The sequence below is a fragment of the Bombyx mandarina genome, chromosome 22 (assembly GCF_030267445.1).
Source record: "Bombyx mandarina strain Sakado chromosome 22, ASM3026744v2".
NCBI classification, from domain to species: domain Eukaryota; kingdom Metazoa; phylum Arthropoda; class Insecta; order Lepidoptera; family Bombycidae; genus Bombyx; species Bombyx mandarina.
Window position 1 is genome coordinate 9023401 of NC_143228.1, and position 23223 is coordinate 9046623.

At 34.9% G+C, this 23223-nt stretch overlaps 2 protein-coding genes across 2 annotated transcripts; both read left to right on the top strand.

Moving 5' to 3' along the window:
• The first annotated feature begins 473 nt into the window (after positions 1-473).
• CPR34 (cuticular protein RR-1 motif 34) lies at positions 474-6103 on the top strand. Its single transcript, XM_028176670.2, has 4 exons — positions 474-620; positions 3212-3465; positions 4259-4517; positions 5176-6103. The coding sequence occupies exons 1-4, from the start codon at positions 609-611 to the stop codon at positions 5272-5274; spliced, it is 624 nt and encodes a 207-aa protein (XP_028032471.2). The 5' UTR covers positions 474-608; the 3' UTR covers positions 5275-6103.
• Positions 6104-14819: 8716 nt separating this feature from the next.
• On the top strand, positions 14820-22662 carry CPR33 (cuticular protein RR-1 motif 33). The gene is made up of 4 exons (XM_089736962.1): positions 14820-14938; positions 19051-19181; positions 20378-20549; positions 22237-22662. Exons 1-4 carry the CDS (start codon positions 14936-14938, stop codon positions 22387-22389), a joined length of 459 nt encoding a protein of 152 aa, XP_089593088.1. The 5' UTR covers positions 14820-14935; the 3' UTR covers positions 22390-22662.
• The last annotated feature ends 561 nt before the right edge of the window (positions 22663-23223 follow it).

Sequence of the window (23223 nt, forward strand, 5' to 3'; positions counted from 1 at the left end):
TGCGTAACGTTGACTTATTTTAATATTATTTGGCAAACTCAAAGTTTGTTCATTGTTATTAGCATAATGTCACACGAGAATTACACGTGGCTCTACGGATTAATGATAAATAAACAACGTTCTGCTGTAGGTGCTTCCAGGTTTATCATTTTAAAAATGAGTCGTGTCCTTTTTGTATCGTTGTGCTACTTTAAGTAGTTGCAGTGATGTGTTTTTCCAATTACTATTACAATGGTTAATAATTACAAATCAAATAAACTTTATATTTAGAAATCAAGTGACTAATGTCAACATTTCAAAATGCGTAAAAGTTGTTTAAATTTTTCGCTTGAATTAGTTTAATCGATTAAAATGTCGCTTCATTTAACATAGTTTATAATTGCTTTAATTAAAGTTTTAATTTCGAACATCGAAATTGAAATAAAAACATCGGGACATACTTCAGCGTATTGCAGCGTCAAGCCGGATGAAAGTCTGATGGCTCAGAGCAGAGCGGGTGTGTGGCAGGGGTGTAGTATAAAAGCGAGCGCACCTCTTCCACTCTGACATAGTTCACGACAATCCACGTGCCACACGGCTGCCGCACGTCAAACCTCACATTCGCAACCATGAAGCTGCTGGTAAGTTCAGACAGCTTAACTATCATCCTTTAAACGTACCCAATGTTTTTTATTTATCTTTGCCATTGAACTAGAGAACGGAATATCTGGAGATGAGCAGTCGTTTTTGAGGGTTATCTTAGTATAAGCTGTTTTGAGAGGCAACGACTGCAAATGCTTATTACTCGAGTTCTGAACTTTGATATTTAAATGCCTTCATCTTCGAATTCCTGCATTAAATTTAGTTAGTTGATTTCGTGAATCAATTTTGGCGCACCTATCTTAAATGGGTGTTACGTAAATAAACAGTTATTTATTAGTTTGGTCTAATAGCTATTAATTAATATATGTATTATATTTAATAAACTGATATTTTAATACCGACCTTGTATTTGATTAGCATATGCGTGAGAATCGAACGAAAGCAGGCTCGGTATTTGGGTGTCACGGTATTACGGCTACTTGTTACATAAATATATTAAAGTAAGTCGTAAAATACAATTTGTCACACAGTTAATCATCAACACTTCTATTTCAAGAGGCTTAACTAACTACATAGTTGCAGTTACGGAATCGAACGTAATGAATAGCGCTCGTGAAGTATAAAAGAATATTTGCGCACGTGTATTTATTGCACTCTTGACGTTTCATACATTTTCTTAGAGGGATATGACCTCAATATGTAAACAAAACATACGCTCTTCTTCAAGAACTTCTTCTTTAATTCTAAATAGGTTCATAGCATTATATTATTATGATCTTTTTGTTTGACTAAGGTGGTGCTGAAAAGGTAGTAGATAAATCATTACTTGCCGTTCTTTAATATAATAGAATAGGATAATGGATAATTTTCAAATAGAGCCTATTCGAACCGAGTGTAGTTTGTGATTTTGGTATTGAGACTTCGACACCGTGGTTCAACGGGAGTGGCAGTATTCACGCTGTAATGTTTACGCCATAAATTATATAGCAGATAAATGTTTAAAAACTGAAGAGAATGAATTGACTCAATTCAACATCACTGATTTTTTTCAGTTTCTCTCACTGGCGTTTTGGTAATCAGTGATAGAAAAACCTACTTTAATTACTGTGTTTTTCGTTGGTGTTATTTCTGTATTACCTCATATTCTGTGCAATTATGTATATGTCACTGTCTTCCGAGTATTTGATTGAATTATTAAACTATTTTATGATATTGTGACCGAAGTATGTACATATGTTATGTGCATAATAACTATTTCCTAAAATAAGTGTCGTAGTTGTATTCGATATTACCAGTTAACTACCATCTGTCAATTCAAGATTTAATTTCAACTTTGAGTTGTTCTTAATACAAATAAATAATATATACTAATAAAAGTACATTTTGCATTCAAATGCGGGGAGTTTCACTTTTTTATTTACTTTGAAATTATTTTTTGAAGATATACTTTTTAATTAGGAGGTAATTTTCAATTTTTTCCTTAGTTAAGAAGCAAAAGTATGTATTTTCTTCAGTTATTTCTCTTTCGTGTCGCCTTGTAGTTATAGTCTATTTCTGATTGACAGCTCTCGAGAAAAATAACACAAAATGTAATACAATCTATTTTAAAAATAACACATGTATATTATATTGCAAAATGTTCTCAATGTAACATCCAGCATCAACATAATTATTACTGCTTGTAGGTGTATTTAACCCAAATACTCCTACTTTGTCTCTTTTGTAATATTTTTAGAATGTCTGATTTATATTTCAAATTTTATTTTTCGGTTGGTGCCTCACTAGACTGGATCCTTTTACGTTCAGATACAAACTTTTTGTTTGTTATTGACCAAGTTAGGGTTAAGAAAGTTGATTAGGAAATATTTTGTTACTGTAGCTAAAGCTGGAATTAAATTAAAATTATAGAACCGATATTTCTTCCGTATCAAAATACATTCAATAATAATATTTATGTAAAAATTTGGAACGCTATCGATTTTACTGGAATTCAGACAATGAACACCTTTCTAATGAATAAATATTACTATGTTATGTATTAGTGCGATCTATTCCATTGAACTGTAGGTTGCAAGCGTAATGTTCTGTATAATAACTATCATTACATGATTGAAGTAGCATCGGCAATAGAAAGAACTCGATGAATCGTAACTTTTTAGACAGCTCGTTGCGCGATCGTTTGATTAATGCTAATTTCATTGGCTCACCAGCTGCTCTAGTCACCGACATCACGAAACATAGCATGACGCTATCACATATTGCAATGATTAGCATATTTTTAGGATTAATTCGTCAAAATGGGCTTGTACTGTGTTGTAATAGTTCACAAGAAAAAATCTTTCGAGTTAACAGCCCGTGAATACTTAGTTAGATGATCTCAATGAAAACAAAACGCGGCATGTACATACGTAAATAAATGTCGATACGTTTTATAGTGGGCCCACTTTCGCCCAACTAGCGTGTCGAATGAGCCGGTTTCACAAGACCCAGACTATTGTATCCGCTCCATCTTAACTTGCGACATTACGAATATGATTAAGCTCCTCTGTCTGACATCATCCTGATCTTTTATGGAGACGTTTACAATTCCTACTTACCATTTCTAACACGATCTTCTTTTGTTTTTCAGATCGCAATCTCCGCTCTTATTGCCGTTGCGGCGGCTCTTCCCCAAAGGAAGGTTTCGTTGAAGCCAGAACAGCAAGTGGAAGACCAACTCCCACTTGAACAAAACTTCAACAACTATCAGCCCCAGCAACAGGAATATAGACAAGCAAAACCAGTCGATGACTTCAGACCTAAAGTCCAATTGGAGACCAGTACCTACATCCCCATTATCCGTTTCGATAAGGAACAAGGAACCGACGGAAGCTACAAAACTTCGTAAGTATTTATGGCTGCTGATAAATCACGAGGATATTACATTTTATCCTTAACCTTTAAAATCGGTTAGGGTTATCAATAAACGGTGTCATCTGTTATAGATAGAACAACATGTTTCTGTATGACCTTGATCAGAGATAGATCCTGTTAACATACCTGTTAAATGCGTACGTGTTGAAAAATAATCTCGATACAGCAGACAGACGCCCTTCACTTTTTTTTAATAAATACACACAGAATGAGTTCGTTTATAAGGATGACTACTTTTGTATTTATCATTAATTATATTGCTAGTAGGTAAATATAATATGCATTAATTACAATATATGCTTCTCAATTTCTCTTCTGGTGCATTAGAAATCTGCTAGTACCTATTATTATTATGTACATAAAATTATTTTCTCATACACTACTTAAAAGAGCAACTAGTATATTTATGATTAGGGACGAAGACAGGAGAATAAATGATTAATATTTAAGTTATTCTTTAATGTACCTAAAATATTTTAATAACGTATGAGGTTGGTGTACTCGTATCCTAAGTAAACCCTAAGTAAATAATAAAGCCGGTCCGACAACTATGATTAAGAAACTTTGATTTAAAACAGTTGAATCGAATGTACTTTGATTACATTCGATCGGTTTTTATGTAAGTAACGTTTAGGACATTGACCTCGATTATGTATACACATATAAGTGTTTGAAACGCTAGAAGTAGTACAATAATTTTTACCGTAATAATACTTTGAAAACTATAGCATTGATGTGATGATTCGAAAATTCGTCTTTTCAGATATGAAACTGGTAACAACATTCAGGCTCAAGAGCAAGGTTATTTGAAGACAGTCGGTGATAACCAAGACAACACTGCTCTGGTCCAACAGGGATCCTATACATACACAGCCCCTGATGGTCAAGTCATTACCGTCGAGTACACTGCTGACGAGTTCGGTTTCAGAGTTTCCGGCGACCACATCCCCACGCCTCCCCCTGTATCAGCTGAAATTCAAAAAGGCCTTGACCTTATCTACGCCGGCATCAAGGCTAACCAGGTAAAGTCTGATTATTAATACCGAATGTCAATGACAGCGAAAGTGAAGACGAACGAATTAATTACGTAAAAGATGTTCAACATTAAAATATAAAACTGTTCACGATTTGGAGACTATGCTCGCGCTTAAACTGGGTCAAGTTTCGAATATTTCGATAAATCTATTGGTTTTTTTTTTTTTTTATTTATTTGTAGTTGTGGCGGGTAGCCATCATACAACGCAAGATAATTGACAGATGCCTGAATCTCGCTTACGACATTTTCAAGATAAGCTTGCATATATATAAGTTCCGAACAACAACATTCGGACCGTCGGTCCGACCCATTTTTCCGACCCGGTACCGAGCAATTTCACCCGCTCGGTGGAAGATTTTCCCTTCCGTCGTTAATCCCAAATAGTAATTAATTTTTACAATTTAATCTCACGTTTTTTTTTAATTGTGGGTTGTTAATAATTTACAATGCTTCGAATACTCTACGGTTTTCGTGATTTCGGTGGTCGTGGTGCTCGATGGTGGTCATAAAGTCTTCGAGACGTCGGAAATTATATAATGACAATAGAAAAAGTGAGATTAAACCATAAAAGTAATTTTAAATATGTTTTCTACTCGCGAAAAGTTTTTAATCAATTAACTGTAATTTTTTTTGGTCATTTTTAGGAACGCGCCGCCATAGAAGCCAAGTCAAACCCCGAAGCTGCCAGACAACAAGAAGAGAAAGCCGCTCTCGATTACAAAGGTCAATACTACCAGCAATAATTAACTAGTGCGATATCTCAAGTAAACGTAGTTTAGACCTAAGTAATTCGAGATCCGCAATATGTACTTTGACGTAATGTTGTGTCCTGCTCACTCTTAATGATTTCAAGTACGTTAAAGTAGAACAGAATATTATGTCGCAGAACAAACCGTCATCTTGTTGGTGAAAACAGACATGATGGACATTCAATACTCTCGACTCTGCCGACCAATAAGAATTAATATAAAGGATGTAATCCTATGTCCTACTTTTGTTCATAGCAGACTGACTAGCTTACTTTATGAACTTTATCTAAATACGTAGCTTGACGAGCTTTGGAAAATTTTAGACCCTGTAATATAATTAAGCCATGAATGTGTTCGACAAGAGTTCATCTTTTTTTTTGTTTAAAATTGAAAGCTTTAAATATTTCACTTTTACGAACATTCGAAATTGATTCTCCGTAAACAAATTGATAACTACCTTGTACAAGTCTAGATAAATCTGAATTTCCAAACCACATATTATCTTAAATATGTATAAGAACTTAAGCGCACCTTAATACTAGAAATAGAAATACTCATTATTTCACATTTAATTAAGTTATATAAGCATAAAATGCACTGTTATCACAGCACCTAATCATAAAATAGGTTTAACAATCTCTATATACAAGAAATCTGGTGACTCTCTGTGCCATTAGCTTCAAACATGTAGAATCAAGAAATATTTCCTACATCACCAAATCAAATACAACGACAGTAACTAGCCTGTAAGAACAATGTTTCAACTTTTGTAAATAAGTTTTTACCTACTCTTGTTAATAAAGAAAAATGTTTTAAATGATAACTTTGTTTTAATTGAGATATATTATTTCGTTTCTTAATAACAAGATATTGAAAAAAAATAATAAACAATGATGGAGCTGCATTTTTTATCTTGTGATTAGTGACCTCTATACTGAATTAAAACACATGAGAATATAGTTATTTTAACTCGGGATGAATGTTGAAATTGTCTAAATAAAGAGTGTAGCATGTTCACGTTTTGAATTTAGGATCTTTCGATATTTTCGAAGACTATGTTTGAAGACTATGAAGACTATATTCTTGTTATTTGGCTTGACAAACTTGAGAACAATATAAATAGTATACGTTAACTGTTACTATAGGTATGAGTAGGTTTTATAATACAATTGCACTTATTCCTCTAGCCTTTATTTAATGGATGAGCATGCTTAAGACTCAGTTTGTGATTATCCGAGCCCATAGGCATCTTAATGTGAATTCCGGAATCCATCTTCAGACTTTAGATCGATGTTTCAACTGGCATTCTAGATGCTATCCATCCTTCAAACTGCACCGCGACTGAAATAGACTGTATAGTATAAATATTCTGTACGGACTTACCGGTGGGATATATCGCTACGACCATTTCAAGATGTTAATCAGGCTCCTGAAAAAGTACATTATTCCAGATATAATTTCAATTTTTTATGTTTTAATGCATGTAAAGAGTACGTGACTGAAGTATTTTGAAATTTATTTCAATTCTTATTTAATGCGGTGTAAGGTATTTATTGCGAAATAGCTATCTATTCTTCTTAAAGTCACGTAAGTTTGTAAAGAAACCCACTTTTTACCTCTATTATTGGAAATTCAATTAGCAATATTTTACAATTTTCCTTATTCGGGTAATCATGATCACTCGGATAATAAAAGCGTGATGCAAAAGCGTGGCATGGTGTAAATGCAATTTATCTCTTTTTAGATGAGCAAATGCACGACTACGCCGTTTAGTTTTCAGTGGCTTGTATGTGGTATTTATAAATTATCAGAATTGTAAGATTAAGGATTGAAAGAGATCGTTTTTCCTCGTAAAACGTGGGGTTCTATTTTTATAAGTGGCCGATATTTTTTACCACTTAAAAAATTCTGTGGTGATCGCAAAGCACAATGCCTTTATTGATTATTCAGCTCGATTTCAAACGCGAGAGATTACTTATTTACAAATAATTTATTTCATCCAGCTCCGTAAAACTTACGGGGTTATAGTTTTTCACTTCTTATTTTTTTGATGGTAATTGTAATATTGTCCCAGATTATATAGGTCTATTATGGAGCAGTTTCGAAAGAACCAACGAGCGGGGTCGTCTTACCCACTTACGTGGGCACGGAACAGTCCTCAGGGCGAATCCCACTACCCGGGCAGAAGCTCCCTGCCACTCAGGGTAGTGATGAATGATGACAGGTGGTATAACGGTCTGTGCACCGGAGCGGTTTCAAACAAAGCTTTATGGATACATAACCTTTTTGCTATATTTTAACTTAGCGCCCTTACCGTTCTTACTATTATACGTTTGTTACTTCTACTACTATTAATGATATTACCACTAATACTAATACCACTAAGTGCTACTATTTTTAAGGTGTTGAGACTGTTGAAGATATCTGTTGAGAATGGGTTTAGTGCTGAGCTATTTGCGGAAACGGAAGCAATCGAAGCGCACAACAATTTACTAATTTTATTAAACTAAAACAAAAGAAAATGAAGAAAGCTTTTATTACAGTTTATTGTATTTAAAAATACTGTTTTACTTATTTACAGAATAATTGCATGAATAGTTTTATATAGTGTTTAAAATAAAAGATCTGTCTATAATTAGGCACCTTGAAATTATAAATAATGTGCTTATCTCAAATTTCTATACAATGAGATTCTGTATGCTGAGCTGGTTGCAGATGCTCTATTCTGTACGGCATAATTTTTGCAGCGGAGTCACATGATTTGACATGTGTTTTTAACTACAATTGAGATTTCGACCTCTCGTCTCTTTTAGGTGGCTTACTGGTGGTAGAACCTCTTCTGAGTCCGCACGGGTAGATACCACCTGCATAATTCAGCCGTGTAGCAGTAATGCGTTTCGGTTTGAAGGGTGTGTCAGCCGTTGTAACTATACTGAGACCTTGGAGCTCATAGGTACTCATACTCAAGGTAGGTGGCGGCGTTACGTAGTAGATGTGTATGGGCTCTGGTAACCACTGAACACCAGCTCGCCTGTGAGCTCGTTCACACAACTAAGCAATAAATAATAATAAAAGGTAGCGGTGTGAGGCTGCGTATGATTATTAGACTCCCTAGTAGCTTAACGCCGGTCCGGTGGAAGGGCAAAAATGTTGACGAAATAAACTCTATCGCTGCAAATAACGAATGCTATAATTATTTGCATTAAATACTCTTTAATTTAACCATAATTTATTACTTAATAAACTTATAAAAGATGAACAAAAACAGATAGTAATTTTGATAAGATTATAAAACAGTTTAATATTATTAGATGCAGTTTCATTCTCACTACGAATAACTGGTATTATAGCTAGCTCGGTGCCTGAGTTATATACTTATGCAAATTAGAATTCAGTTGCCAAACTACAAGTTATTCTAGGCACAGCGGCACTGCAATTTAAGTCGCATAAATTAATTACGACGAAATCGAATCACGATTTTCCAGCAAAGAAAATAATACATCTGTAGCTTCAGCTTGGTGCCTGAAACATTTTTAATAGCATTTTGTTTCCAAACAAAGAGTTGCTCGAAAGATTACGGTACTGAGAATTAAGCCCACGTGGTTTTCGTACAGAGTGAAAAGTAGCTACCGTGGTAAATAACTATACTAAACTACACATAGGTTTGCGCATTCACTGCGAAGAAGGACAATTCTGTAATAGTGCCGCAATTCCAAGAATACCTGCAACCTTCCACGAGAATTGGGCTTGGGGGACGTTTCGAGTGATGTCCAGTATCGGACTGATTTGGAGGGCAAGGTCAAGTCGGCGTTAAAAAAGCAGGAAAGCGGTTCTTCACGCCTGGACAAAGACTTCTTTACTAAGCACAAGTCAAGCCTCGAGTGATGAACAGTTCCCACTTCTTGGTCGGGGCTATCAAATACCAGCTACTTCCATTTGACTATTGAGAGCTACCTATTCTATTTGTCGATTCTCACGAATTATTTGGAAACACTAGGTCTACGGAAGAACTTCAGTTCAGTCTATATTTTGCACCGGATCTTCTTGGGAAAGTGCCCCTTGGAATTGTTTGAGATAATGCCATCATCCCGATTTAACCATCGTTCCGCCCGTCACTGGAGTAAAGTTCATCTAAGCTATCTAGAACCACTGCCTTCATCCACAGTGCATTTCCATTGATATTTTCTGCCATGTACAGTGCGGCTTTCAAATTACATTTCTTCCTGGGTGTTTCCTGAGTACTATGACATGTCTTCTTCCAACGAAATTTGTGGAGAGTAGTACTCTATGGTAAGCAGCGGCTTGGCTGTACCCCTAACATTGCTGACGTCCATAAGCGATGACAACCATCTCACATTAGATGGGTCTTAAGGTTATTGTCTCAACTACGCAATTTACAACAAATGGTAAATAAGTTGAAGTAGGTACTTCAAGTACTTGCTTATAAAACTAGTTTTCTTTTTCTTGCCGATTACTCCTGAACTGCAAAGGCTCCTGAACTGCTGAGCCTCTTGTTGAAAACTTTGGCGTGGTAGCAGGTTGGGGAGTGACCGAAGAAGGACTACAATCTTCTGTTTTACTTAGTGTACCGCTGCCAATTCTCTGCAAAGAAAAATGTTTGCAAGACTATTCCTAGTAGGTATCATTCCAAGCAATCCGTATACATCAAAAAGAATTTTCGTAAAATTCAAGCAATGAACTCCAATTTACCTTTCGCTTTCTCTATGAAAACAAGCTTTTAATGTCACTCAACTTATTAGTTAGTAATCAAAGGTCTACTGATTCTATGCGAGACTTAGAATTTATGTTTTATTTATTTTTATTTTTTGCTTAGGTGGGTGGACGAGCTCACGGCCCCCCTAGTTATCTATTTGGCACTCAACAGTATAAAAATAACGCTAAGATAAGCATATCTGCAAGTCAGTTCCCTCAAACGAATTCCTATTACCCTACCGAAATAGGCAATCTATGTGGATCGGTTCATAATCTGCCCTACCACTAGTAATTACCAGCACCGTTAACATTCATAGTTATAGAATATTGTAGACTAATAATCACTGGTTAATTTTAAGTGTTTATAAACGAGGAATTTTCGAACTATGTTCGTTTTTAAATAAAATTGCAGATCAATTAATTTGCGGTGCTTCGTATGGCGCAACAGTGTAATTTAAAGGCAAACAACATTTAGCTTTAAATTATTTGCGATTAAGGATTACTGCGGTATGCGGTACATAACTTACTTAAGGTACATTACTTAAGGTATGCGGGAGAAAGCACAGAGGTAGAAATCCAATGCGCTGGTCGGACCAAATACGCTCCACTCTCAATACCTCAGTCCACGTTGCTATCCACACAGCCGAGGACAGGCAGGAATGGCGCAAGATGATGCAGGAGAAAGTTATTAGAGGAGGCCACGACCCTCAGCACTGAGGATTATCGACGCAAGGAGGAGGAAGGATTACTCAAATCCTATGGTTATGATTTGTATGTGTGATGTTTTAAAGGCATATTTACTATATGTTCGGCATAGACATTTTTATTACCTTGCATCTTAAAGAAGGACTGGAACACATAACAATCTCAACGTGAACACCATCGTCCACGTTGAGGTCATCATCATCATCTTAGGCCTTACAGCCCAGGGTGGTCCAGTATGTCTCTCCAGACTGCTCTGTTCAGGGCTTTTTCCTTCCAGTTCCTGACACCAATAGCTTTGAGGTTGTGCTCTACGCCATCTAACCATCGGAGTTTGGGCCTGCCGCGACTTCTGCGGCCCTTTGATTTGCCATATAGTAGTTGACGAGTAGTAGACCACGTTGAAGACAAAGTCTCAATGCTCCACGAAACTCTGCAAAAAGATCAACGGGGGATATATCTGCTATAAAACTACACAAAGTGTACTAGTAGCTCATGGATCAAAAAGTAACACAAGAGAATATTGGTACCGGCGAATGGAACGTGTTTCATTTAAAAATTCTACGAGAACCGCGGAGTAAGTTTTATAATAAAGAAATCTTTACATCGTCGTATTGGGGGGCGGATCGAGCCTCGAGGTAATCCCCTATGCCCGGGCTATGAGCACCCTGCCTCATAGAACAAGGATTTTTAGATGCTGGTGTTGGTCTTGTTCAGTTATTAAGCTGTATGGACTGGAGAAGTAGTGGAGATCTGATAAAGCAGGGTTTCTGTGCTGAAGCATGAAGCGTACAGCGTCCCTTATTTCTTGTAAGATCATCTAAATCTTAACAACCTTAACTAGGATTGAATGCTATTCTCGAACAATTATTAAGTAAATATGAAGTAATTATTGCCTATCAGTAGGCGTAGCATCTTGTCATCAGCCTCTGAAACTTAAAAAAAAATACCCCGTCAAGAACAAAACAATCAATGGACCTTCGCCTTTATGTTCTCAACATAATTTTCTCTGATTTGTTATAAAATTAAGAAACAGCGTCAACAATGTGTCTATGCTAATAAAGAACTACGCAACATAATGTGACCTTTTCATCAATCAAATCGTAAAATGATTTATCTAAGATGCGTAATCATAGGACTTAGCGGGAAAACGCAGTTAGTGATTTAAAATTTCGCGCTCCTAAGTGTAGTTTATTATAAAACTAGCGGCCCGCTCCGGCTTCACTCGGGTCTTTAACAAAAATTGCAACGATATTTGACATTGCATAATTTTTTTAAACAAAAGAACACTTATTGCGGCATAACTATAATAGTTAGACATATGCTGTCCCGATACTTTTTGTAAATAATAATGTGTTCTACAAAGTCGTAGTACATTATTTGATTCTATCATTAATAGTTTTTGGAGTGCACGCGATGTAAAGAATATTTAGGTAGCTTTTTTTATACCTTGAGTTATACTATTGGAGTTTTAGTAAGGATCCCTAATTTTAAAAAAAAGATTACAGCCTATGTCACTCGGGAATAGTGTAGCTTCCAAATAGTGAAAGAACTTTTCAAATCGGTTCAGTAGTTTCGGAGCCTATTCAATACAAACAAACAAACAAATTTTCCTCTTTATAATATTAGTATAGATTAAATGCCACAGGCCAAACAGGATTCATAGGGTCAATGTGTGTGGCGTTGCAGCTAATACGTTTCACAATAGAGTCATCACTATTGGACTTAAAGCTTGAAAGGCGTTGAGTGCAATCGTTTAAAATTATGCTATGTAGAAAATACAGGTGTTTTGTGAAAGCTGTTTTATTTATTTATTTATTATATTTATTATTATAATATACAGTGTATTCAATTATGTTAAGTGGTACTTAATTATATTATGTAGTATTTAAAGAACTAAACATGGTCTTCCATCTGTGATTATTCGTCATTCCCGGTATAATATGAAAAGCTTGTCATACAGGCTCATATGTAAGTTATATTGACATCATGAGATTCCCAGTAATAAAAATTACGTCATGGTATTACGTGTTCTTTAAATTATGATTAATTTTAATGATTGAAGTAATGAGTTTATTAAAGTTTATTAAGAATGGATTTCATTAAAAATTCCTAATACGACAAACAACAAAAAAGTTTCACTGAAATATAATAATTTATCGCATTTGCAACACCTAAATATCAATATGTAATGTTTTAATTGTCGCATCCCATCTAGTAGACACTAGAATAGACAGTTTAACTAAATATCTACTTGGTATTTTTCTATTTTTAAATATGTATATATTCAGTTGGTGTACTAAAATTTGGTATATTTCCTTCCTGGCTGAGCCTTTGCTCGTTCACCTGTCCTGGTGAAACATGAAAGGACGCCGAGTCATCAGTAATCCTTAATAAATAAATAAATAAAGTATAGAGGGTAGTATTTCTACATATTCGATAAATAATTAAGAGTATTCAAAATATTACTTTAGTCATTTATTTTACCTATGTTATTTAATTACTTCTCATCATCGTCATTATCCTGCCCTTCTCCCAGTCACCTGGGGTCGGCGCAACATGTTTTCTCCTTCCATACTCTTTTATCATATACCATTTCTTCGCTCACTCCCCTCTTACCCATATCGTATTTCACACAATCTATCCATTTCTTCTTAGGTGTACCTCTTCCTCTATATCCTTCCACATTCATAGTTAACACTCTCTTACCAACCTCATTTTCATTTCGTCTCATCACATGTCCATACCATATTTAATTACTTCTATTAGCACTATTTAAGTAGATCAATTTGATATAAAAAAAAAAACTATATTAAATTAGTATAGCGGCACATCTTAGAATGTGAAGTCCTCGTCGCCTAAAGGATAAGACGCCCGGTGTACTCGTATCGATGCGACTATGTCATTGTTCAAATACTATAGATAAGTCAGAGCTCTCGGAGAGCACAGAAATGAATTCTAAATTCGAATGATTTTCGAAATCATTCGTGGGCACGTATTATGTACAAATTTTATTGCGGCGTCGCCGTGCACCCTTTCTGGGGCACGGGACGGGCCTCGTGGTGAATCTCTTTGCCTGGGACGAAGCTCTCTACCGAATAAGGTAGAGATGCCTGAGTGCTGCTATGCATGTCTCGGTAGGGTCGGTGAAGTTTGATCTACCGAATAAGATAGAGGTGCTTGAGTGCTGGTATGCATGTCTCGATGTCTCGGTAGGGTCGGTGAAGTTTGATCTAATATATGTATACATAAACATAATGCGATGGTGATGATGTGATAACGTGTGATGTGCGATGGCTTGATTAATGAGATGGGCTTGAGGATGAATTTGACATGGGGTTGTGCGGCGAGGCTCAGTGGCAGCCACCCTCAGGTTCTTCTACTAACATTTTTTTCTCTTACTTACTAACTAATACTATTTAAGCTAAAAATTAAAATAACTAGTAACCACCAAGGTGTCATGCCATTACTGCATTGTACATAATACATATATACGAATGTAATCTACCAATAACTACGTGACTCATTAGCACTCACCAATCCCGGGCTCCCTTACGGGGCAGCCTGAAATGGTGAGGTGTCGAACGCACTCCCCTATTGGGGAACTGGGTCACCTGGGGGGGACAAAGTGGGCCCTCAGAAAGGGGTACCCTACCTTGGGTATGAGGGGAGAGATGGAAAGGGCTGTGGACATTCAGTACGTATTGTATTAACCAAAACTGATAGCTGCCCTACGATTTGAACGCATAATTATATCATATTATTATGATAGGAAATACATTGGATCGTTACTGAATAAATAAAAACGATTCTTAAAAATGGGATACGTGTTATTTAGGATCATATAAAAACTATACATATATGATACTATTATAAAATAGTCTAATTTTAAATTATTTAATTTCTAATTATTGAAATAAAGCGATCAGTAGCATCCGAAACGCCATGGGAACGAAATCCGAAGGAAACTAGCTGAAACAATCCAATTATCATTCCAATCTATCAAAATCGTGTGCAGTAATTTGATTTCCATCAGAGAATTGTTTAAAATGCATAATGCGTAAACAGCGTCCGCATGTAAGAAGGCCGAGATGAGCTGTAGGGATGGTTGACAACGGGTCTCACGAAGTTCATAGGTAAACAAACAGCTATATAAGACTCATGGTGTGTCACTGAGCACACATTTCTGCTGTCTTTGATCGCATCCGGACTCTTTTACAGACCCCTGTTACCAGATACAATGGTGAGAAATTTTTAAATAATCTCTATATATAAAAATGAATTGCTGTTCGTTAGTCTCGCTAAAACTCGAGAACGGCTGAACCGATTTGGCTAATTTTGGTCTTGAATTATTTGTGAAAATCTAGAGAAGGTTTAAAAGGTAAATATGAAAATGCTCGGAATTAAATAAAAATAACAATTTTGTTTTTCCTTTGATGTGTCCCCGTCTGGCGGATTCCTTTTGTTTGTTTTAAGTTTATTTTATACAAAAGTTTAGGTCTTTTATTTATCGATTGAGGCATTACGAAGTCTGCCGGGTCAGCTAGTACAATATAATAATCTGATTTTTTTTTCAATAAGTTCCTTCGAAATCTTTTGTAGTGATCGATTTAAGAACTATTTTTACTGAAAAAATAATTCTTTATCCTGAAGATACTTGTGCGTAATCTAAAAGTAGACAATCGTAATTATGTTGCAAATATTACAACACCACTAGTTAAAATTGCCTAATGCAAATTTAAAGGCTTTTGTTCTGAGAAAACCTTCGATATCAATTACAATACTCATTATATATACAAACTTAATTACATATGGAAATTAAATTGAGTTATTCTATTGAATTTTGAGCGCAGTGAAGGGACTTTTTAAATTAAAGAAAACTAAAATTAGGTACGTAAGTTTATAGAAAATCATATCATATAAACATATTACATTGGAAACAGTTTTCGCAGTAATAATATTCAGAGTTAAGTATCTAAAGAAACGGATAATTATAAAATAAATGATAAAATGCTAAATTTAGTCAATGTTCATGTTTATTATAAGGTCGAGAATCGTCGCGTATTTGATGCGGAAATATGCAATGTGGGGTGAAATTCAACGAGATCGTTGTCGGATCACGAAATCCTTTCTTTACCTGTTCCGGTAGTTTCTACCCGCTTTGTCACGTTTCGTCAAGACAAAAGCGGACGTTTTGTTTGCTATATGTGCTGTGCTGTGTTAAGAACGCGCGACGTGTACGCATCACGTTCGCTTATTATCATTTATACTAACTTGTTATTTATTAACAATTAGCTGACCCGGCAGACTTCGTAGTGCCTCAATCGATAAATAAAAGACCTAAACTTTTGTATAAAATAAACATAAAACAAACAAAAGGAATTTTCATATTTATCTACCTTTTAAACCTTCTCTGGACTTCTACAAATAATTCAAGACCGAAATTAGCCAAATCGGTCCAGCCGTTCTCGTGTTTTAGCGAGACTATCGAACAGCAATTCATTTATATATATATAGATAATATAAACAATAAAACTAACACATAAACATTTTAAGGTTTCCGTTACGTGATTGTATTCTTCGTTACACAATTTCAGTTATTTCATTACGCTTTGTATACTTTATCGTTTTCGTGGCCGGGGACACATTATCTGTTCATGATCATATTTTACGCGTGTGCATAGTTGGATGAGTTGGATCATGTATAGCAAAAATCTCGTCTCTTATAAAAGTTATAAACGATGATTAAATAATATTAACTAATAGTTAATATGCATCAAAAACAAATAATTTTTCAATATTACGAATCACTTTGTGTCAATGTTACAAGCATTCCTATCTCAATGTAATTTTCATCAGAACTATGTCTATCCATTTTGATTATGCACACCATGTGATTACTTGCGGCTGTCTTTTTTTCAATTTAGAAATTGAGTTCAATAACTATTCACAACAATAATAATTGCAGCTATTATTAGCTAACCGCGTCTAGTTTGCGCAAAATGATTGACATCCCCTGATTGTATCATTCGTTGGTTTCCGTCTTGAAGTAATAGATAAAAAAATGCTTGTAGAGCTTTAGTAATTTGTATTCATATTTATTTTCAACTATACATCTCATCTTTGCCATTATACAAAAACTTATAATAATATCTAATAATAATCAATTGAATATTTCTTAAAATTCTTCTATTTCTATCAAGCAAAATTATACTACATAAACAATGTCATTAACAGCTTTACTTGAAATAGCTCACTTACTACTTGATGTCCTAACTGGTAATAATTCCGTATTCGTAAAAATGACTAATTTCACGATTTTGTCATGAACTGTATAATAAACTTAACTATCATTGGTAAAGTTTTTCAGAAGAGCTCGCGGCTCGTTACGGCTCACTGGTGTTAAGTGATTACTAAAGCTTATAGATTACAAACCGACAATGCCCCCACATATGACTGCCCAATAATAGAAATCGGAATGTATGACCGCTTAGCATAAATAGGCAGTATGGTAAAAGTCACTTGTGTGGTTTCAACTTTAGTAGGCTTCATACTTGTAAAACTAGTTCTTTGTGAGCATGTGTATATTAGAAGATTTGTGCTCAAGTTTACCCTCACTTCAAACACACTTGATGTTTTTCCAATTAACTTATGAAGGTCACATATTCGGAAAACTTGATATTTCTGCAACAGTTACCTGAATATCAGAGATCTTTTTCTCTTCGCGCTGTTTCTAAAGTGATTTAGCATATTTGTGAGAAAATCAAGATTGCGAGTTCGTGTTAAGCATTGATGAGGTTTCAGTTAATACCAATTATCAATATTGGGAGCATATTGCCTATAGGTATAGGCTCCTATATGAGGCTCCTACAATATCAATCGAGAAAACAAACAAGCTTCAAAAACAGAAGAGGCAGTTTAAGAAAATTTATTCTTGGGCTTAAACTTAAAACTGACAGAAAGTAAGAACAAAAGACAAACTTGAACACATATGTCATTGAACTCATAAGCACCGACGACAACACGTTAAGTACACATACGTGTTGCATTTAAATTATTGCGGTTCGCAATTTCAACACTCCATCCAGACTACAGGGCATATTGTTCGATAAGAAAACCTATGCAACTCTCTCCCGCTGTTCCGATTGTTTGAGTGTTTCCGCATGTAGTAAATGTTGGCGCAAGATTTCAACCGTGATTAATATACACATCTAGATGTTTTTATATCTTAGTGAGTGGTAATTTAAATATCTCAGTTTATTAATAATTGCTCTTGGTTTAATAAATTTTAATTAGTAGAAGAAATATTGGATCATTAAAAAAGAATTGCATTATGGCGAACGCAAAAAATGTCACAATACGATTTTTTTACTGTGGAAGCTAACAAGTAACTGTTGAATCGGTTAAAAAAGTTAGATTTATATATTAACATCATTATTTGTACGTAGTATCCTAGTAATATTAATAAAACTACATTTTAGTAGCTTATAAGCTTATTAAAATTGTTAATTGCATAAGCAATGTCGGAGTTAATACTTATCTGAGAGCTACAAAAAAAATATTAATGTTTAATTCACACTAACAACTTTATCAAAAACATATCAAAATGTCGGTGCCGCTCTGAAACATACGTAGTTTTGAGTTTTATTGTGAAATACTTTAGGTATTGGTTAAGAAAATGATATTGTTCAATAATATCAGTTACATCTATAGCTTAGGATAAGTTTAATTTATACGTTATAGCTAGGGGACTAAAATAAAAATAGCTTTGAGGTAATAAATAGATAAACTATTTATTTAAAAAGTCTATGAGTGTATTTCAAAAAGATAATAATTACAAACCAAGAATACGACGCTGTTTAAGTGTTTCTGTCATAATATGACAATATACCGAGCGTTTTTTTTTTGTTTCCATAATTACAATCCAGAATATAAATTTATTTATTAACATTTCAAGTCTGTTTATAAAAGAACTTTTTTTATTGTACATATCTTACGGCACAATTAAAAGCCCAAAAAAAAAAGTGCTTATTCATAACAGTGATAATTATTAATGACTAGCTGATCCGGCAGACTTCGTAGTGCCTCAATCGATAAATAAAAGACACATCAAGGGGATACATCAAAGGAAAAACAAAATTGTTTGTTTTTATATAATTCCGAGCTTTTTTATATTCTCATCTTTTAAACCTTCCATGGACTCACGAATAATTCAAGACCAAAATTAGCTAAATTGGTCCAGCCATTCTCGAGTTTTAGCGAGACTAACGAACAGCAATTCATTTTTATATATAGAGATTGAGGAGCAAGAGGTTCTACAATACCAATTTTTTTTTAATATTGTTTTTTTTTCAGATCTCAATACTGTTGTGCACATTGGCAGTGTTTTACGCAGTCCATGCGCAACAACATTCAATTAATGATCCCATTCCCATCATACGATATGAATCTGATGGACCTAATCCCGATGGATCCTACAAATGGCTGTAAGGTTTTTTTTATTGCTTTGATCGGGTAGACTCACTCACGCACTTATATGGTTATCGCTCATAGAAATAACATACCGTCACACTTTTTAAAAATGTTTTTGAAGGCTGAGATTCATATAGACAACGTTATTGTAATATACGAGTACAATGGCTGTTCTTCGCTTCAAACTGGAACTACTGACTGCTTCGTGACAAAAGAGAACAGACAAGAAGATGGCATTAACCCATGTAAACTTTCCATGTGCCTTTTCACTGAATTTAATATAAATATTCAACTATAAATACCAAATCTTTATAAATATAAGACATTAGTCTACTGGTGGTAGGACGTCTTGTCAGGCCGCACGGGTAGGTACCGTCACCCCGTCTATTTCTGCCGTGAAGCAGTAATGCGTTTCGGTTTGAAGGGTGGGGCAGCCGTTGTAACTATACTGAGACCTTAGAACTTATATCTCAAGGTGGGTGGCGCATTTACGTTGTAGATGTCTATGGGCTCCAGTAACCACTTAACACCAGGTGGGCTGTGAGCTCCTCCACCCATCTAAGCAATAAAAATTTTTTTTTATTGCTTAGATGGCTTAGATAGTTATGAAACACAAACAACGAAGCTGTGGATTGTTTTTGATCATCTGGTTTTTTTGTGGTTAGAGCTCTGGCTACTTTACTCCCGGTTCCGAGTTCGATTCCCGTTCAGAGACACTGTTTTTCTTTGGTAAAGAAATTTAGTACACAATACATTTCATTGTACTTTTTGTTGTCTCTTATGAGTGTTTCCGCTCGTGACAATAAAACCCCCAACTTGGAGTCATTTTTTTTCTACCTATGCTGATAGCCTTGAGAGGCTATTTCAGCTTCACCCTAACGTGTATAGGTGAGCTCACGGGACTCAAACCGGAGTGTGGCTAACACTGACCCTAGCAAGAGCAGTGCTTCGCAGAATCTTCCACCGGATCGGAAACGCGACCCACTGAGAAGATCCGGCGAGAAACTCAGTGGGCTTAGAGTCGTTGCATTGAATCGCTTTCTTGCAACAGAAGAAAAATGTTACCAGTCATAGAAAATTATACTTTAAAAAGTTTTTGATTAAAACATTATATCAGAAAACCTACAGGGTTATTTTGAACAAAACTATGAATTAATATTTAAAAGAAACGTTTCGTTTTATTCATACGAACATTTATTGAAAATTTTAGATATGAAACCGGAAATGAAATAAATGCTGAAGAGACTGGCTATGTGAAAAACTTCGGTAAAGGAGAAGGTGAAGAAGTGCAAGTAGCTGAAGGGAAATTCAGCTACAAAGCACCTGATGGTTCGCTAATTGCGCTTTCATACATCGCCGATGAAAATGGTTTTCAACCTCAGGTATTATAATATACTGTATAGACGAGTGATTTTAAGTTAATGTTAATGCTAATTACTAGTAAAGCGGTAAATAGAATTTACATTCCATTGCGGTAAACGGAACACAAACTTTTTAAGACTGTTGTGGTTAATTTGCTCTAAAAGACGGCGGCCCACTGGCCAACATCGCTTAACCTTGACATCTTCAGTTAGTTAACAGTTAATAACATGATTCTTCAAAATCCTGTCCAGCAAAACAATGAATAATTATATTGTATTTGTAGTTGGTTAAATTTTGCTCAATCATCGATCCGACGATCTGTGGTACAGAGGCATCTTAAACTCGTTGTAAAGAACCAGCGAAATCCTTGACATCTTACGTTAGGGAATCACAAGATAATGGCCCGCCGTCAGATATTTCACGGAATCCGGCACACAAAACGAGTTGTAGCTGGTCCGCGTACAATTAAATTTAACAACGTTCACATAAAGGATTCCTCAAACTTACATCTCCTCATATTACGTAAGCTTAGTGCACTGAACACAGAACGAATTTATTGGAATTCTATAGTCAATAAAAACCCAATCTAGATAAAAAAAAACGTTTAGATGACCTTCGACTGAGCATCAGTCCAAATCTAGTCACAACTATGAAATAAACATTGACCCACAATACTACGTTAAATATTCCTCGACAAACTAAAATACATAATCTAGAAAAAATGTTTGTTTTGTAACAAATTGCACCTACGCTGCTTGGGACGCAACGCCATTTCTATGTCTTAACAGAAACTAAGTGATCGAACCCGTGCCTACATATAAACGGCTTATTACAAAACTTAAATGTCAGTTTTATAATTAATATGGTGTTGGTTAATTTTGATCGTTAGTGTCATTGTAATTGTCACGCCAAATTTATAATTATATGCTTTGTCAGCACGTGCGAGACTCTGAGGTGCTAGCATATTGCGGAACTATTAAAATTATAATTTAGGTATAATACGTATAATTTATCAATAAAATTAAACTTTAGTTAGTTTAGGCGTCACAAAATACCCAATATATGTTTCAAATTAAGCATGGGTCATAATTTCGCAAATCGTTTGAGGAAGATGTAATGAGTGTGGACGATCCACCGCATCGTGGTTGGCTAACATCTGTATAAATGTCACTTCAAAATATCAGAATTCGACCCGCAGTGACCTGCTCTTAAGAAATGGGATGATTGGTCGATCCTATACCAGTTTACTCGGGTGACATGTTACCAAATTGAATAGAGCTTAATGTCCAATGTTACACGTGTTTCACAGTAAGCCTACATTAACCATTGCATAACATTAATATGAATCAACAAATCATAGCGGTTACATATGAGTAAATTTTTGTTATTTACTACGGCCACATAGGCATTGCGGCTAAATTTTGTAATCAAAATTCAAACAATATTGTGAAAATTTTTCCCTATGCTTTAGTTATTGCCTTCGTAGGCAGACTAGCATACGATCCATGTGATGGTAAGTGGTTACCGTCGCTCATGGACGTCAGCAATGCCATGCCGCTGCCTACCATTGAATTCAACTAAATTTAACCACCTTCCTCATTTATCGAGTCTCAGGAGAGGCGTTTAATCTCAAAATATAAATGCTGTGACTGAAATCAATGGCTAATTTGAACAAAATAGTTTATCGAGCTTTTATATGTATTACAGGGTGATCATTTACCCACACCACCACCGATTCCTCCAGCGATTCAAAAAGCCTTGGACTACTTGAAAACTCTTCCTCCAAGTGCCCAAGATTCTTCAAATTCTCAGGGACAGTATCAACAACCAGCCCCCTTCAAGCCAAGAGGAAGATTCTAGATTTATTTTTCAATAACATTAAAAATATACGGCTTTTATACATTAATTATATTATTATTTAAATATTTTTGTAGATGCGTATCAAATTTAATTGCTGTGTAATAAATTATTTTCCGAGCATAACGTTAAAAAACATGATAATACGAGTATGAGATAGTTTTGTAATTGTATACATAAAGGTATTTGAGAGCGGAGTAATCATGTCTTTTGAGACAGCAGTTAAGTCTTATCATTTAATAAAAATATATAAAGATCAAATTTTGTTTCGACTTATGCGAGGTTTTTATTTCAATACTCTTTGTTATTATAAATACGCTTTTGTCCTTTATAGATTATTAAAAAAAAACTAATCGATTAATAATGCTAATAATGTAAATTATGTTCTTAGATTTACAAATATTTTATAAAATATGTAGCGGTATTTTAACTTGCAGAAATATACATTTTTAAAAGGTTTGTTAGTCATCCTTCGCACAGGGTTGGATTTTTAAATTAGCTTTACATATTAAAAGAAATATAATAATATATTCAAAAATTTTTTCAGCTTTGCTTCAATTCAAACAAACTTTTAAACATATACAGTTTTTACATACATTCATCGAATATTAATTTTACTTCACTAATATTCATATTCATTAAATCATCAGGCTTTGTTCAACTTGTACATAAAGTGTTTGTACAAAATGCATAACGTGATTTATTTGATTACTTGATGTTTCACGGGGTACGACCCGGCTTATTATATCTAGTAAAATATAGGTATAGTAAAATATAGGTTTAGTATATCCAGTAAAATTACTGGTGGTAGGACCTCTTGTGAGTCCGCACGAGTAG

Excerpts from the sequence above, each read along its gene's own strand:
- CPR33 (XM_089736962.1), top strand. Across the intron at positions 19,182-20,377 it reads GATGGATCCTACAAATGGCT|ATATGAAACCGGAAATGAAA; the intron begins GTAAGGTTTTTT and ends TGAAAATTTTAG. Across the intron at positions 20,550-22,236 it reads AAAATGGTTTTCAACCTCAG|GGTGATCATTTACCCACACC; the intron begins GTATTATAATAT and ends TATGTATTACAG.
- CPR34 (XM_028176670.2), top strand. Across the intron at positions 3,466-4,258 it reads GACGGAAGCTACAAAACTTC|ATATGAAACTGGTAACAACA; the intron begins GTAAGTATTTAT and ends TCGTCTTTTCAG. Across the intron at positions 4,518-5,175 it reads CCGGCATCAAGGCTAACCAG|GAACGCGCCGCCATAGAAGC; the intron begins GTAAAGTCTGAT and ends GGTCATTTTTAG.